Genomic DNA, 15629 nt, shown 5'->3' with positions numbered 1-15629 from the left:
GCCTCTACCATCCAAATGTGGCAGCAGAAATGGAGACTCATCAGACCAGACAATGTTTTCCAGTCTTCAATTGTCCAATTTTGGTGAGTTTGTGTGAATTGTAGCCAGTTTCCTGCTATTTATTAGTTGACAGGAGTGACACCGTGATGGTCTTCTGCTGCCAACAACCATCTCTAGGGTTTTTGGTGAAAATTCTTGCAGATCAGCAGTTTCTAAAATTCTCAGTCCAGCCCGTCTGGCACCAACAACGACCCCACGCTCAATGTCACTTTAAACATTTTCTTCCTCATTCTGACGCTGGCTTTGAACTGCAGCAGATCTTCTTTCATTTTTACATGCACAAATCCATTGAGTTGCTGCCAAGTGGTTGGCTGATGATAAATTTGTGTTGCATTGCCGAAAAACAGTGCAGCGTCATCAAATGCTCCAAAACACAACTTAGGACTACTCAAAAATAAATTGAGGTAAGCACATATTTCAATCATATTTAAAACCCATATTTGCATAAAAATGTGCAACAAGTAAACCTTGTATAAAAAAATTAAATTCGTGTTCCTGGGTTAAAAACAATCTCCAAATAAATGTTTAACACAATTTGTGACAAAAGAATAATATCTTTAGTAATATTAACAGGAGTTACTATCTGAAAAAATGTTGCACTAATAATCAAAGTCAATGAAATACACAAAAAACTCTCACATAACCATCCATCCATCCATCTTCTTGACCGCTTTGTCCCTTTCGGGGTCGCGGGGTGCCGGAGCCTATCCCGGCTACTGATGGGCGAAGGCGGGGTACACCCTGGACAGGTCGCCAGTCTGTCTCAGGGCCTCAATCACACACTCACTCACTCTCACATTCACACCTAGGGACAATTTAGAGTCACCAATGAACCTATGAAGCATGTTTTTGGACGGTGGGAGGAAGCCAGAGTCCCCGGTGAAAACCCACGCATGCACGGGGAGAACATGCAAACTCCACACAGAAAGGTCCCAGCCGGGATTTGAACCGGGGCCTTCTCGCTGTGAGGCAAGAGAGCTTTGGTCATAAAAACAAAAACAAAATACTGGTAATTTACTAATTTTAAACCCAAATTGTAGTTGTGTAAATGCAAATACAATTTTTTAACTTCAAATTTCTTATTCGTGTCCTGTGCTGTAATACTTTTGTGTTGAAATATTATAGTTAATGTTCTGTTAGGGATGCACTTGTCTGCATGTCCTGTAAATCTGTTTATATTCAATAAGTGTTAAAAAAAAAATCTCAATTTTCATTTCCAACTCATTTATCTTTTTACAAGTACACTGAGGATTAATACCAATAATATAGTATAAATAGAATCATTTATTTTTATTTTAATGCAACAGTTTTGGAAAATAATTTTATGATTCATAAACAGTTGGTATAATGAATTAGGTCAACAACCTTCCATGTGTTGACTTTATATTCATAGTAAATAAGGACTGCAGAAGTTAATTTAACAGTAAAATATTTATTGCAAATGAGTATTTGTTATTTACAAAATTAAAGTGGAGAAAAAAAACATGTCTTGCAACAAAAATTGTAGATCTGATGAGTGAAAGCATTTCCTAGGAAGGAAACAAACTCCATCTTTAAAAGATGCATGAAGAAAATGAACCAAGTTCTGGAAGCTGAACAAATATCAAGCTGACAAAATATAGATCAGTTCATTTTTTCCAAATAGTAGGAGAATTTTAAATCGGAAACCCACAGAACCAGAAAGGCCTCACTGTAAAACATGAAGGGTTCATTTTCCTTTCCTCCCTTTACCGCCCTTCACCCCTCCTTTGGAATGTCTTCCTTTTCCTTTCCCTTTGCCTCCTTTAGCGTGTTGTTCTTTTCTCTGCATTCCTCGCATGTCCTTCTTCATGCGACCGTCCACGACCTTGAAGACTCCCTTGACTCCAGGAGGTCTTCTCACCTTCTTGCCTGCTCCTTTTTTGGTTACAACGTATGTCACTTCTCTCTTTTCCTTCCCCAAGCCAGCTTTCTTGTAGATACTGATAAGAGCAACAACAGTAAAAACAAACATATTATTCATTGGCGACATGAAAATGTTCTGTTGTCTCTAAAATGCCACCAGGTACCTCTTCAGCTGAGCCATCTTCTCGCGTTCAGAGATGTCCACAGTGTTGACGACGGCCTCTGCTTTCTTCTTGGCCTGCTCCATCTTCTTTAACGTCTAAAATGGTCACAAAAGGATTCAGTTTTGATCTCACATCTCTAAAAGTAATAGATTTTACTAAATCGTATTGAATTACACAGAAAAAAACTGGAAGTATCATCTTACCCTCCTCTTCTTCCGAGCCTTGGCTTCAGCGACCCGTTTGATGGGCCGGGCGTTGATTTCTTTCCATTTCTGTTTGTACTCCTCCACCATCTCCTTGGTGACCTCCACCGGCCTCTGCCTGTGTTTACGCTCATCATCCAGGAACCACTCGGGGACTTCCCATGGGTCCTCGGAGTGGGCATACCTGCAGGCAGCAACAGTCAGGTTGAGGATTCACTTCATCTCCTATTTAAAAATCATATTTCAATCATGTTGGTTCACAGGAACGGAGTGGATATTTTTTTCTTTTGTAAAATTGTTCCCAGTGACCCTTTTTTAAAATATAATTTTGACGTTTTTAGCCAAAATCAAAAAGCCTTTGTCTATTTTTAAGACGTTTTATGCCCAGTGGATGTAGATCATTAGACAGGACTGTTGGCTCTGAGTAATCCTGCCCCCTACAGGTTGCTTGTAGCTCTGTTTGCGCACTTACACACAAGCTTAAAGCCTGAAGCTAGCAATAGTGCCGGAAAAATAACAACGAGCAATATTGGGTCAATCCAGCTGTACAATTTTGGATTTAGTCGTGTACAAGTGGATGCAGCCCATTTCAGTAAAGACGTCATTAGTCTGAGCTTTTTCTAGCATCCGGTTCTCTGATCCAAAAATATTTGAATTCAGAAATCCTCAGAAATGCAGTTTTAATTATAAATTATTTTATATGTGTCTTCTATTATGAGAAACATGCTAAAAAAAACACAATTGGAGTAGGTCTTTAATTCCTTTCTTCCTCTTATATGACGCAAAAACTTTAACTGTAAACAAGATTTAGAGAGAAATGAGAAGCAGCAAAACTTTTCTGACTCATGGTACTTTGATATGAAGATCACAAATAATACTTTAGTTCATGGTTCTTTTTATTTGGAATTCAAAAAGCTAAAAAAAGGAATAAAAAATGAAAATGTAATGTAATTTTTTGTATACATGTACCTTTTAAAAACAGAAAATGAGAAATAAAGATCAGGAAATGAATCTATTTTTTTAATGAAATCCTATATTTTGGATGGTATTAATAGTTTTCTTCACTTCCAAATTGTTTTTAAAAATGGTACTTGGGTTACTTAATGTTAAATAACAAAAAAGTTTGATGGTAGACAAACCTGTGGAATGAATTGTCCACCAAATCTCTTGTTTTTTTCTTGGATGTGGCGATCTGACAACCCAAAGCCAGGCCTTCTGCATCCAGGATCCTCGCTTTCTTACCTTAAAAAAAGCATTTAATTTTTTATTGACAAACTCCTTTTGTTTTTATAAAAAATATGGCAGCAGTGTCACATTCTTAGATGAAATGAAGTCTTTGATGAATGAAAACTTCAGTTACTCACTGGTACTTTCGACGGGGACGACCTGGAAGTCGTCTCCATCCGGATCTTCTGACGTCCCTCCACCACCTTTGGCTTTCTTCATTTTGGAAATCTCCCTGTGATGGCAAAGTCCACCATGGAGGATAAGCTTTGTACTCTCACATTTTCACACTTACATCAAACTACAGATGAACTGTGCAAGCACAGGATTTATTTATTTCAATGTTTATTGGTTAATTTATTTGAACTAAACATAACCTTAAGATAACATTTTTTATTATTTACAATGAGTTCTGTTTTAACATTTCCTTAAATAAATAAATAAATAGGCACACGAGCTCTTACTTCTCATCGTCACTGCTGTCGTCAGAGTCACTGTCACTTTCCTGCTCAGCTTCACGTGAAGGTCCCGGCTTTTCCTCATCTGGAGGAGGAGCTTCCTCTTTATTCTCCTCCTCTACATCCTTTTCCACCTGTTCAGCTTTCCTTTTCTGACCTTTACCTGAAAAGTTTATTTTAGAAAAATTAGTCGATCCAAAAACATACAGACAGGAAGATGACACTAAAAAATGTCAACCTACCTTTAGGTCTTTTTTGAAGCCACTCAGTCTGCATGAGCTCCCCTTCTGCATCTCCTTCCAGATCGATTTCAGAGAAAATACCCTGCAGGTTCAACAACAAGACAAAACTCTTCAGATCAGTCATGCTGCAGAAAAATAGAAAGTTCAACCTATTAGTTAAAAATTACAAGCTGTGCATGTACAGCATCCCAGGAGACAAACCTTGCTGAACCATAAGTTGGTCTCTCGTTCTTTCTTCTCATCCTTTTCTTCTAGTTCCACCAGCAAACCCTCATCCTGTTCCTCATCTTCTGCCTCCTCTGTGAACTTCACTCTGGAAAACACAGATTGTTTCAGCTTACGTTACTCCAGTCATCTTTTCTTACTTTCGGGTCTTTAGAACTGAAGAAACAAAAGATTTTTTTAAAAAGGGCCTAAATTTGTAGCATTTATAAAATCTGTGCTAAAACCATCTATAGTAAATGGGAATTTAATCAGATTTACAAACTGATGTTGTGACTTTGTTTAATAATTTAGTTTGTAATTATTCTGGAAATTTGTGTTTCCTTTTGAGTGCTTTGGTTTTATGAATGCTCACGTATGCATCAAGACACAAGGATTTGACTTTTTAAAGCATCAGTTCTCTTAAATATGTTTTTTAAGACACACAATGGCTTTTCTGAAGGTTTTACAGTAAGAATTCTTCATTATAATAATGAAAGATCCACTGTTGTTCAGTTTAAGTCACTTATTATGTAAAAACAGTTTTTCATAACCAAACAAAATGTTGTTTTTGATGGATATAAGATAAAATCTTGAATCTGAAATTGAATACAATTTTTCGTCAGTGATAACCAGACGAACACTAACTTCTTCTTTGGTTTTTTCTTTTCCAGTTCTTTCTCTCTCTGTTCCACCTCTTCCAAGTCCTCTTCATCTAAATCGGATGCTAGAGACATTTCATCTTCGTCATCTTCCTCCTCATCCGAGAAGTGAAGGTCATCTTCTCCTTCTGCTAGACTGTCGGCCGCCTGCATGTCCCCCTTTGTGATGTCAGACAGCACCTGAAGGAAAAGTTCAGATCAGCTTGGATTTATTCATCATTTTCTATTTATTTATTTGTTTGTTTGTTTGTGCGGCGTGTACTTTTTTCTTTTTGATGGAGGACAGGGAGAACAAAGACGTGTCGTCTGTGTTGGCGATGGACACGCCTGGCAGGTCCATCTTCAGCTCCACTCTCTCCCTCTGCTTCCTCCTCTCTTTCAGCAGCTTCTTCTTCTTCCTGATGAAGCAAAATGTTCCATTTGAAAAAAAGCCGATCGATAAGAAGAGAAAATAATGATGAGAGTGTCATACCGTCTCAGCTCAGCCACTTCTTCGGCTTTGAGTTCTGCCAATTTCTTCTGCATTTCCTTCTCCTCTTCATCCTCGTCGTCCCCTTCCTCCACTTTATCTTCTTTCTTTTCTTCTGGTTCATCTTCAGAATTGTCATCTTCATCAGATGTTAAACTATAAACAAAATGGTTGTGTTTATTTCCACAACACCTCCTCCAGAACACATTTTAGGAATAAAACGCCTCTTATTGTTGGTGAAAGTTAACCTGATCTCCTGGTCGAGCTGCTTGGCCTCCTCCTTCAGCTTCTTTGCCAAGTATCTCCTCAGTTTGGTCCTCCAGTTCAGCAGGAGGCTGCAGATGAACAAGAACATAAACAAAATTATCAGACTTAATATGTCCGAATTTCATGCCTACTCCCAAACTACTTAGAAAAAAATATATTTTCATTTTAAAATTAAAAGCAATTCTCTCAAATTGCTTTTTTTTATTACAAATATGACGTTACAGATTTCCCAAAGTAAAAACCTAATAAATACGAACCCTTCATAGAAACTATTTATGAAACTACTGTGTTCTTACAGTAAAAAAATGGATGGTTTAATAGAATAAATAAATCCAAAAACATTATTTTCGCATGAAAAATCATTTAAACGCAATGCATTGTGGTCTATATCCTTCACTCTGGTGAACATTGTTGCTCACTAGTACTGTCCTGCCTCAACTATGGTACTGAGGTATGATAAACAAATATAAAACCATCCTACAGCCACTATTACAAAAACAAGCCATAAGAGTAATCAAAGCAGATTATTATGAACATGTCAGCTTTTTATTCTATAAATCAAAATGACTAAAGGTTACTGATATAATAGATATAATACAATACAAATAATTTTAACTACTTCCACAGATCAAGCAACAACTGTTTAAAGTAAGATAAGGAGAATGTTTTGTAAGAAAGAAAAATAACTTCATGCAAGAACACCATAAGTAGTGCGTATTTCTGTGTGGTGACAGGTTGTTGCTAAACATGGAAAAATGAACATTTCTGAAACATTTTAATTAGAAAAAGTGAAGTCAAAATGGATAATGTACAGACAATCGTGACTTCATTACATTTCTTTTGTAAAATTTACGCTTTTTTCTTTGATTGTTTCAGTCTGTGTGAATTATTAAAAGTTCAAATGTTGAAAATATCCTAAAATTGGAATAAACAAAAAATGTTTTCTACCCTCTCCTTCTTTGAGCACTTTATCACTTTCTATTTACCTTGAAATTTTACTTTTTTTTTAATGTGTTTGAAAATAAAATAAAATCAGTTTCTGATATACCAGCTCAGCACACAATCCCTCTCTAAAACCCAAAGACGGAACCAAAAAGTTTACCGGAGTTCTTTGCGACCCAAAACTTTGATGTCCCGACAACATTCTTTGATTTCACTGCTGGTGGAGGGATGGGACTCCAGGTTTGGATTGTCAAATGTGATCTGGAAGGACAGAGTGAGAATTAGCATTAAAGAAGAAATCCTTATTAATCTGCCGTTTGTTAAAAACAAATAAATAAATAACAGATTAAAGCATTAGGTCATATACTGCCCAACATCTTACCGCGCTAGCTTTTCCCAAAAAGTCCACTGGATTTTCCGCTTTTAGGAAAGACGTCACCGTGAAACTGTGGTAAAGCGTCAAATCCCCATCTGTGTATCCCTCCGCCTGCAACAACAACTGCTTGTTAAGTGATGAACACACATATCTGAATTAACTTAAGAATGTCAATATGATAAATGTCAAAAAATACATTTTATATGATTTTCTTTACTAAAATCTAAATCTTCAGTGGACTTGCCTTTGGTTTCTTGACTGTAATGAGATCCCTCACAGTTTTGGCCTGCACCTCAACCTCTTTAAAGGCGTGTTTGGGGTCAAAGAACTTACTATCTATTTTGTCTGGAGCTAGAAATCCTGGAAGAAAACAAACAGCAGGGATGTCTTCAACAAATGAAGAATAAAAACAGGAAGTCATCACGCAGCCGTGAAGCAACCACTGACCCTGACAGACGACAAAGATCTCGGCGGACTCGTTTCTCGATGCCTGTGGCTTAGTGGACTGCACCTTCTTGAAGAACTGTTGGAAGATCCAGAGGAGGGGTTGATAGTCTTTAGACCGGAACACCTTGGTGACAAAAGTGCCCCCTTTGTTCAGAAACTCACAGGCCAACTTCAAGGCCATGAGAGTCAGATGAGCTGAAAGGAAACAAAAAGGAGTTTATTCAAATTAGTTTATAAACTTGTCCAGATGTGAACCTGCTAAAAGTGCTTTTGGACGCGTTATAATAACACAATAATAATAATAATTTTCCATCACATAAGAATATATTCAATTCATCCCCTTTATTAATAAAAAGCTTCAACACAATTTAAAATTGACAGTGCTGTACATTAACAGAATAAAAACTACTCAAAATAAATTCAATAAATAGGTGAAGAAGAACATAAAAATATAAAATGTAAATTCTTGTCTTGTTTTACCTTGGGAGAAGGCATCATGTTGCCAGTTGGCGCCCACATTTGGGGCTCCATCATTTAACACAACGTCCACTTTCCACGTTTGAAGCTCCTTTCGAAGAGCCTGTGTGTATGGAGAATATGCTAATGCGTTAAATAAACCTTTTATTATATTATTCCATCGTTTTTAATACTTGATATAAATCAAATGAGTTCTATGAGTGAAAAGCATTCAGTTTGTAGCACCTGTTTGCACTTCTCAGTGGTGATGTCCTCCTGCAGCGTCACTACATTTGGGATGGGTCTGATAGGAACCAGGTCAACACCTGAGAGGAACACAGAAGATCACATCAACAGCTCTGAAAAGACTCAAAACAGTCTTTTGTATTGATCACTCACCAATGATAAGACTTGAAACTGGCATAAACTTGGATGCAACCTGTAACCTGGAGAAAACAAAACATCAATTATTATTCATCTTTAGAGCTCAAAATGGAATCCATTTGACTGGTAATTTGATTGTTTATCGTTTTGTGTAACATTATGTTTAATTTATATATAAGTAGATGAAAACAATACGATGCCATTAAATTACATTTAAAAAATAAAAACAGGCTAAATGTTGTTGTTGTTGGCCTTATGTATTCACCTAATTCTAACCTTTCCTTCTGCTCTAAACTGCCAAAAAAAAAAAAAAAATGGTCGCTCATATTTATAAAATTATGCCACTTTCTGGTATGTACTTTATGCAATTGGCAGAAAATAACATTCAGGCAACAAAATTTTATGGAACTGATGCTCAATCTGCACTCCCCTGCAGGGTACATCTTCAGATTAAATACAAAACAAGTATTTATGCTCAAAATTCAGGTATATTTCAGTAATCCTGAAGCAGAGTTTAATTGTTTTGTTCAAACTAAATGTGCTCTGCAGCTTGGAAATCTGATATAAAACATCGATCTTAGAAAGAAAGAAATGATGAAACTTTGTGATGAACAAAACAAAGACAAGATATTAGCCTTTAAGGTTGAAACCACTAATAATGTGGTAATATATGACATACTTTCATTTATGAGCATTTAACTGAAATTTTATTTTTACTTCTCTTCTTTTTATATTTATGACTTAAATTGACAAAAAGTTTAATTTGATTATGACTATTTTATTTTAACCATCTTGTCTAGTAGCCTAGCAAACAAACAGTCTCTTCTGTTATGTATTATTGCTAAGTTTCAAACAAGACAGAAACATATTAAAAAAAAAAAAAAAACTAAAATATATAATACGTTTGGGGGCCATAAGTTAAAAATCCGAACAGCTTACCATCCTCCTGGAGCAGCGCACAGGTCGACCAGAGCTCTCGCTTTCTGTAGAAACTGGAACTTACGGTTCAGCTGAATGAGTTTAAATGACGAACGTGAACGATAACCTGTAAACAAATAAACAAAAACGTTATTCTAAAAACTCAATTAAATGCATAGCTTATATTTAAATAACAAGAATGCCTCCTCGTGTTACTATAAACGCTAGCTGTTAAGTTCGTAGCATATTTTAAATAAATGTACCTGTTTCTTTTGCCAAATGGTAAAATTTATCTTTTCTAGTTTTTCCAACTTTAAGTTTCTTCCCCATTTTTAGCACAGAATTGTTTTCTTGCCAAGCAAAATTAAAACAACACGTGTTTACGTCCAGGCGCAGAAATTGTACGTCACGGACTTGTCTTCTTCTTTGGCCCCTTTTGGAAATTTTTGAATGCCATCTGGTGTCAGCAAAGCATATTGCAACACGACGTGGCGTGTGTAAATCGTGGTTTAAGATCGACATTTGATAAATAAATAAAATCAGAAGAGTGTCTTAATCTGAAATAATTAATTTAGGGACCTAATATTTTACTTTAACGACAATTATAATGAAAGATTATATGGCATTGCTGCTTCTAAATTAAATAGGTTCTTGTGTGCTACGAAGTTGCATGAGCAGATCTTAAACAACATTTTTTTATTTTATATTTTTTCTACATCTACAAGCAACAAATTAGCTGACATTATTAAATCTTACTTAATACTAATGAAACATTTTAAAGTAAATATTGTTATTTAAAAGCATAATCCATCCATATTGGATACTCCTAATTTATATTAAAAAAATGACCCAAGTTGGGTTCCAAATCCAATGATAAAAAGGGTGGAAATGACTCAGGGGGAAAAAAAACATAACTTGGGTTCAGATGTAACCACTAGAAAACTCGTATTTTCTCCAAAAATATATCCCAACATGAATGACCCAAGAATTTGGCTAAATAAATAAATAACCCCAAGTGTTTCAAGAATCCTGGATGGATTATTGATCATTTTATGGTAATTCACTATATTTATGCTGACAATTTAGCCTATTTAGTGTGGCACTCCAGCAAGTTCTGATTATTTGTTTTCAGAAAGTCCTAAATTTGCTCAACAAGTTAAAAAATAAAATTACATACAGGTTTGTATGTAGATCAGGGGTGGAGAATTATTTTGACTTGCAAAGGGTTCTAAAATTTGACAGAAGGGCCAAACCAAGAGTCGATATGTGGAGTGTTTTGGTAATCTGCCTCATTGGAGTAAGAAATAACATGGAATCTGGACTAAAAGGCTTTGATTGAAAATTACTATATACATTTAAAAAACAAAAGTTTGGGAGTTTTTATTCCAAAATTTACAGCTTTTGTCCCAATTTTAGTGCCAATTGCACCAATGAGCTAACTTCCCTGAGGAAAAAATGCAAATTTAGAGAAATGCTGCATTCATGTGCTATTTGAATGATGGGAAAAATGACTGTCCGACTTGGAAAACACACACGAATGTCAGAAAAACAACAATATAACACCACATGAATACAGAATACATTTCTGCACCAAGGTCAATCCATTTATAGTGGATTGTCTATGTGGAGACAATAGATTTACATGGACAAAACATTAACAAGGATAATGAAAACAATTTATCGTAATTTTTTTTTTATATAGCTGGAAATAAATTAATGCGTTATACCTAGTTTAATGGGACACATATGTGCCTACTGATGGAATTCTGCATTGAGTTGTTTAGTTTATGGATCTAGGTCCTGGCATTTTAGCTTAAACATATCTTTAAATTATTTCTTTTCAACCGAATTATCCTTGATATATAATTAGGGGACTTTAAAATGTGAATTTCAACTACCTAGAAATGAGTTTTCTAAGTTACATGGACTATGTGAGTTATTTATACAACAAAGTCAGTTACATTCTGATGAACACTTTATTGGTTTTAATAACAGCTGCATGATTGTTGAGAGACGACAGCCATGCTGTCAGAAAGGTCTGTTTCTGGAGCGAGTGTTGATCAGCCCCAGGACAGAGAAGGCGCTGGCTGCAGCCGTCACCAAACTGATAGCTCCAATGGCTCGTGAGGCCTGTGGAGCACAGAGAAATGGACTGTGGATTATCAAACCGACGGGGTCAAAGCATTCATTCTATATTGCACATCAATAATAGAGTGTAACTCTTAATATGATAGTGTAAATACATTATTTATAGCACTTCAGCTCAAATGTTTCTGTCATTTTAGCTAGATGCAGAGTAAACCTTTGCTCTATTGTCTGAAATATGCTCTAAAACAGAACTTTTTTGTATTTTTTTAGGAAGTAGTCACATATTTAACCGTGTTCCTTGGTCTACAGATTGTTACTTTCCACTGGAGACACATGAAACAAAGCAGACAATGGGAGACCTGTTCAGACACCCCCTCTCCGTAGCGCAGGAGGGTCACAAAGTGCTCGCAGTTGCTCCCCAGCAAGTCATAAGACACCTCCTGGTCAATGAGGACTTGAGCTCGCTCGATGATCTCGCAGATGGGGAGGGGGGTGTGGTTGTCGTCGTATTTGTTGTTGACGCGGTACGAGTCGCTGCCCACCACCTCCTTCAGGAGCTGCATGCGCACCACGGCCTTCCTACTGAAGACTGACTTCACACTGGACATGGCAGCAGCCTGGCTCTCATCTGTGGGGCAGGGGGAGAGCATAAGTGAGACACTTTCAGTTAAAATAAGCAAAAATACATTTCTGAACCCTCTTTTTCAGGTAATGGGGCTGCTGGAGCCAAAGTAGACAAAAGCACACATGCACGAAGAGAATAGATGCTGAAATCAGTTAACTCAATTATTAATTTTTCAGCAAATAACAGAATTCGCAGTAATATACATTTATATTTACTAAATCTAAGATTTTAAACACTTTCTGTTGTGGAATTCATGCAGAAATCCCTTCATAATAAACAATTCCCTTTCACCCAACTATTCACAATTTATACTATCTATAGCCTCTGTCATTTAAAAAAAAAATGTTGCAAAAGGGTTTTAAAAACATCTTTATTAAAAATTGTCATTTCTTTTAACGAAGTGGAGCTTACAGGATTAAGATGCTGTCTATTAAAGCCATATGTTCACAACATTTATTTAGTCATAAATTTACAATATTAAAACAGACCAATTTTTGAGAAAAAAAACCCCATAAATTGACCCTAATACTTTAAAAGTCATAAAAATATGACTTAATTCTCGTAATCTTAAATGGCGACTTTTTGTCGGAACTTAAAGTTCAAAAATTGCTTTTGGTTTATAAATTGTCCCAAATACTTTGCTGTAATTCTCACCTTAAAGTTTTGAAAATTGGCTAAACTGTTTCCATCAAAACGGGAATTTCATGGAAGCAGCCATTTTGAAATAATTCACAAAAGTCCCTCTACTGCCTCTAGTGGAACGATGATGCACTACAGGGCAGAAAACAGGGGCCAAGTTAAGCACAATGGCTTTTTGACAAATTATTTGTTGAGAAACAGGTCCCAAAAATGCAAATACAATATAAATCTTTGTATTGGGTTAAAAAAAATTGTGCTTGTTTCTTAAACATTATATTCCAATAGATTGAAAGTCATATATGGCTTGTAAACTTCTGTTATATTTTAGAAAGTTCTCGGATTTTTCTGATGTGTCAGTGCGAGCATGTGTGATCGCTGACAAGGGAAAGGAAGTTTGAAGAGGAGGAAGTGGGTGTGTAGCAGTTCTTGTAAACAGGAAGTGTTTTTGGTCCTTCTGCACCATCTGACAGCTCAGGAAGATTCTCATTATCAGCTGGGGAACCGCTTTGTGCTGGTTTAAGGAAAACCAAAGCAGTTTCAGCTTCAGATGCGTTGTGGTAGAACAGTGTCAAACAGATAAAAAAAATCTACTGAATTACTGCATTAAATGCAAAAATTTGTATTATAAAAAGATCTAAAACTCACTTTAATGTTCAAATTTCAAAATGCAAATGTGAAATGCTTAAAAACTGCTCTTTTGGAAAGCACATAAAAAATCTGTAAAAACTGTGAATTTCATGAAGTCACTAACCAACAGGAGTCAAGTTGATGATGTAACCGTCTCCCAGGTAGAGAGCCCAGTGCTGATAAGCTGGTCTGAAGATCTCGATAAGGTCACCAGGCTGGGGGTCACCGGAGGGGTCAGAAAGGTCAGGGTCATTAGAGGCCATCTGACACAGAAAGACACAAAAAGAAATTTGAGTTTATTTTCACAAATGTTCACACAAATGTCACACAAATAATAAAAAAAAAGAAGTAGAATTGGTTACTTTGATAATCCAAAAGTCTCAATAACTTTGGCTAAAAAAATTATAAATGACATAAAAATTACACAGTCTGTTAATAAAAACTTACAGCAGATTTTGGTTCTTGTTTATCCATCCCACATCATGCTTCCGCAGATTCTAGGGAAAAAAATAATCCAAACTTGAACAACAACTGATTAAAAAATAAAATAAAAAATAAAAAAAATCAGAAGTTAAATGACTAATTTCCCTGAGACAGAAAATTCTAGATAAGAGCGCGATGTAAAGGTGAGCTATGCACTCAAGCACAAACACACACACACAATAACCACCAGCCTACACACTGACAATACACACATGGGCTCTTGTGCCCCCCGTGCCGCTACAATAGCAACAATACAATGTGGAAGCTAACAGAAAGATAGTTTGAGCTCACTTTATTCTACAAAGAAAAACGTTACACTGCTTTTTTTTTATTTTTTATTTTTATAAGATCTCCGGGATCTTTCAAAATAAAGTGATCCATGTAAGTATCAATTCTATAGAAGTAAGAGTCTATTTTGGACTAAAGTTCTACTTGGATGGACTGAAATCTATATCTACCCAGGAGGGGAGCAAGTATAAGCACCCCATTAATAATGAATGATGTCAAAGTAAGTGCTGAATTAAAACGCCTTGTTTTATTAATCAATTTATTAACATGATTAAGATGTATCTGTGTAATTAATGAAAAGGTTTAGTCAGATAAACTGTTCTAGCTGAATTGAAAATCGGAATTGTTGATGGAGACTAAACTAAATACAAATAAAAAGAATACTTACTCAGACACTGGAAGTTTTTTCTTCCTCACCATTTTAATCCTCCATCATAAATCTGCACAAAACCATAAAAAAATCAAATAGTTGTAAAAAGAGGAAAAAGATTGGTCCCGTGTTTCTGTGTGGGCAAGCAGATGCGTTGTGTCGCTTCACCAGGCAAGAGGCTGGAGGTTGTTGACTGCTGGCTGCTCCAAACCAAAGCAGTTTGTCACAGTTGTTCATGCACACAAACACAATAGCACATTTTCTATGGAATGCCATTTTAGTCAACAGCAAGTGTTTTAAAAATGTGTAAAAATGAACCAAAATATGGGTTAATAATTAAAAAAATCCCATAAACCTCCAGAAAAAAATTAAAATACCAATAGTGCAAGTACAACTCTTGTAATGTTTTTTATTTTTTTTTTAAACAAGATTCATGTAAATAAAGAGACAACAGCATCTTAATTAGTCATTTCAAAGCTATTTTTTTAATATTGGCAAAAATATAACATTCAAGGCAATTATTGTAAAGGATCCTGAGATACAAAATGTAAAAACTCAAAAACTTTAGAGCTCTTGACATTGTTTGAATTATAGCTTTCCACTTAATTTGTTTAATCATCAGTGGTTCAGCCTGAGGACTGCATGTTTTTGCGCTACAGAGGAAAACTGCTGGTTTCTACCTTGGCTGGTATATCATCAGGCAGCAATAGCACATATTAAAAAAAATAAAATTGCTACTAATAAAAAAACACATATCCCCACATTTTACATAATGTTTACTTAGGTTGTGTTGGTTTAGTGTTGCATAAAGGTTTTGTAAATGAGAATAAACATGTTAAAAATCTGTGAAACAATAATTGTCCAAATATGTCAAATTCCAATTTGTATCTTTAATTGGTTTAAACATTTAGTTTTATCAGTATTTCATGACTTATCAGTCCACATTTTTTCCTTCTTTAGCTTGCAGGGCACAGTATAAAATGTTTGATAAGGATATGTATATAGTTTTAAAACATAATTAAAAATACATAAAAATGATTATTTATTAAATATATTTATGTTAGAATCAGTACATGAACAAGTTTTAAAAAAAAGTTATTAAAATAAGTATTTCACAAACAATCCATTCATATCTGTCAATCAATGACCAGA

General features: G+C 35.5%; 2 protein-coding genes across 3 annotated transcripts; both read right to left on the bottom strand.

Moving 5' to 3' along the window:
- Window positions 1-1472: 1472 nt before the first annotated feature.
- On the bottom strand, window positions 1473-9781 carry ftsj3 (FtsJ RNA 2'-O-methyltransferase 3). Its single transcript, XM_024279222.2, has 21 exons — window positions 9621-9781; window positions 9379-9484; window positions 8455-8501; window positions 8302-8381; window positions 8080-8179; window positions 7600-7794; window positions 7397-7512; window positions 7159-7263; window positions 6937-7037; window positions 5816-5902; window positions 5571-5723; window positions 5361-5496; window positions 5085-5278; window positions 4437-4548; window positions 4236-4317; window positions 4000-4156; window positions 3676-3770; window positions 3451-3553; window positions 2312-2495; window positions 2109-2203; window positions 1473-2021 (listed from the first exon to the last, which is right to left on the bottom strand). The coding sequence occupies exons 1-21, from the start codon at window positions 9685-9687 to the stop codon at window positions 1769-1771; spliced, it is 2568 nt and encodes an 855-aa protein (XP_024134990.1). The 5' UTR covers window positions 9688-9781; the 3' UTR covers window positions 1473-1768.
- Window positions 9782-11314: 1533 nt separating this feature from the next.
- Window positions 11315-15538, bottom strand: plaat1 (phospholipase A and acyltransferase 1). 2 transcript variants are annotated; one of them, XM_024278990.2, is made up of 5 exons: window positions 14496-15538; window positions 13784-13833; window positions 13461-13599; window positions 11805-12073; window positions 11315-11487 (listed from the first exon to the last, which is right to left on the bottom strand). In XM_024278990.2, the coding sequence occupies exons 2-5, from the start codon at window positions 13808-13810 to the stop codon at window positions 11386-11388; spliced, it is 537 nt and encodes a 178-aa protein (XP_024134758.1). In that variant the 5' UTR covers window positions 13811-13833; window positions 14496-15538; the 3' UTR covers window positions 11315-11385. The 2 variants fall into 2 exon arrangements, with proteins under 2 accessions (XP_024134758.1, XP_036067371.1); XM_036211478.1 differs by lacking the exon at window positions 14496-15538 and having other exon boundaries at window positions 13784-14471.
- Window positions 15539-15629: the final 91 nt, after the last annotated feature.

The sequence above is a fragment of the Oryzias melastigma genome, linkage group LG4 (genome assembly GCF_002922805.2).
Source record: "Oryzias melastigma strain HK-1 linkage group LG4, ASM292280v2, whole genome shotgun sequence".
NCBI lineage: Eukaryota > Metazoa > Chordata > Actinopteri > Beloniformes > Adrianichthyidae > Oryzias > Oryzias melastigma.
This window is presented reverse-complemented; position numbering and strand designations above follow the sequence as displayed.

Bases quoted from the DNA above. Each gene is read 5' to 3' on its own strand.
- ftsj3 (XM_024279222.2), bottom strand. From the start codon at position 9,687: ATGGGGAAGAAACTTAAAGTTGGAAAAACTAGAAAAGATAAATTTTAC. The intron at 8,382-8,454 runs GTGAGTGATCAA...TGTTCCTCTCAG, and splicing joins AGTTTCAAGTCTTATCATTG to GTGTTGACCTGGTTCCTATC. The intron at 5,497-5,570 runs GTATGACACTCT...TTGCTTCATCAG, and splicing joins GAAGTGGCTGAGCTGAGACG to GAAGAAGAAGAAGCTGCTGA.
- plaat1 (XM_024278990.2), bottom strand. From the start codon at position 13,810: ATGGATAAACAAGAACCAAAATCTGCT. The intron at 13,600-13,783 runs GTAAGTTTTTAT...TTTCTGTGTCAG, and splicing joins AACAAGAACCAAAATCTGCT to ATGGCCTCTAATGACCCTGA. The intron at 11,488-11,804 runs GTCTCCCATTGT...TGTGCTCCACAG, and splicing joins GAGAGGGGGTGTCTGAACAG to GCCTCACGAGCCATTGGAGC.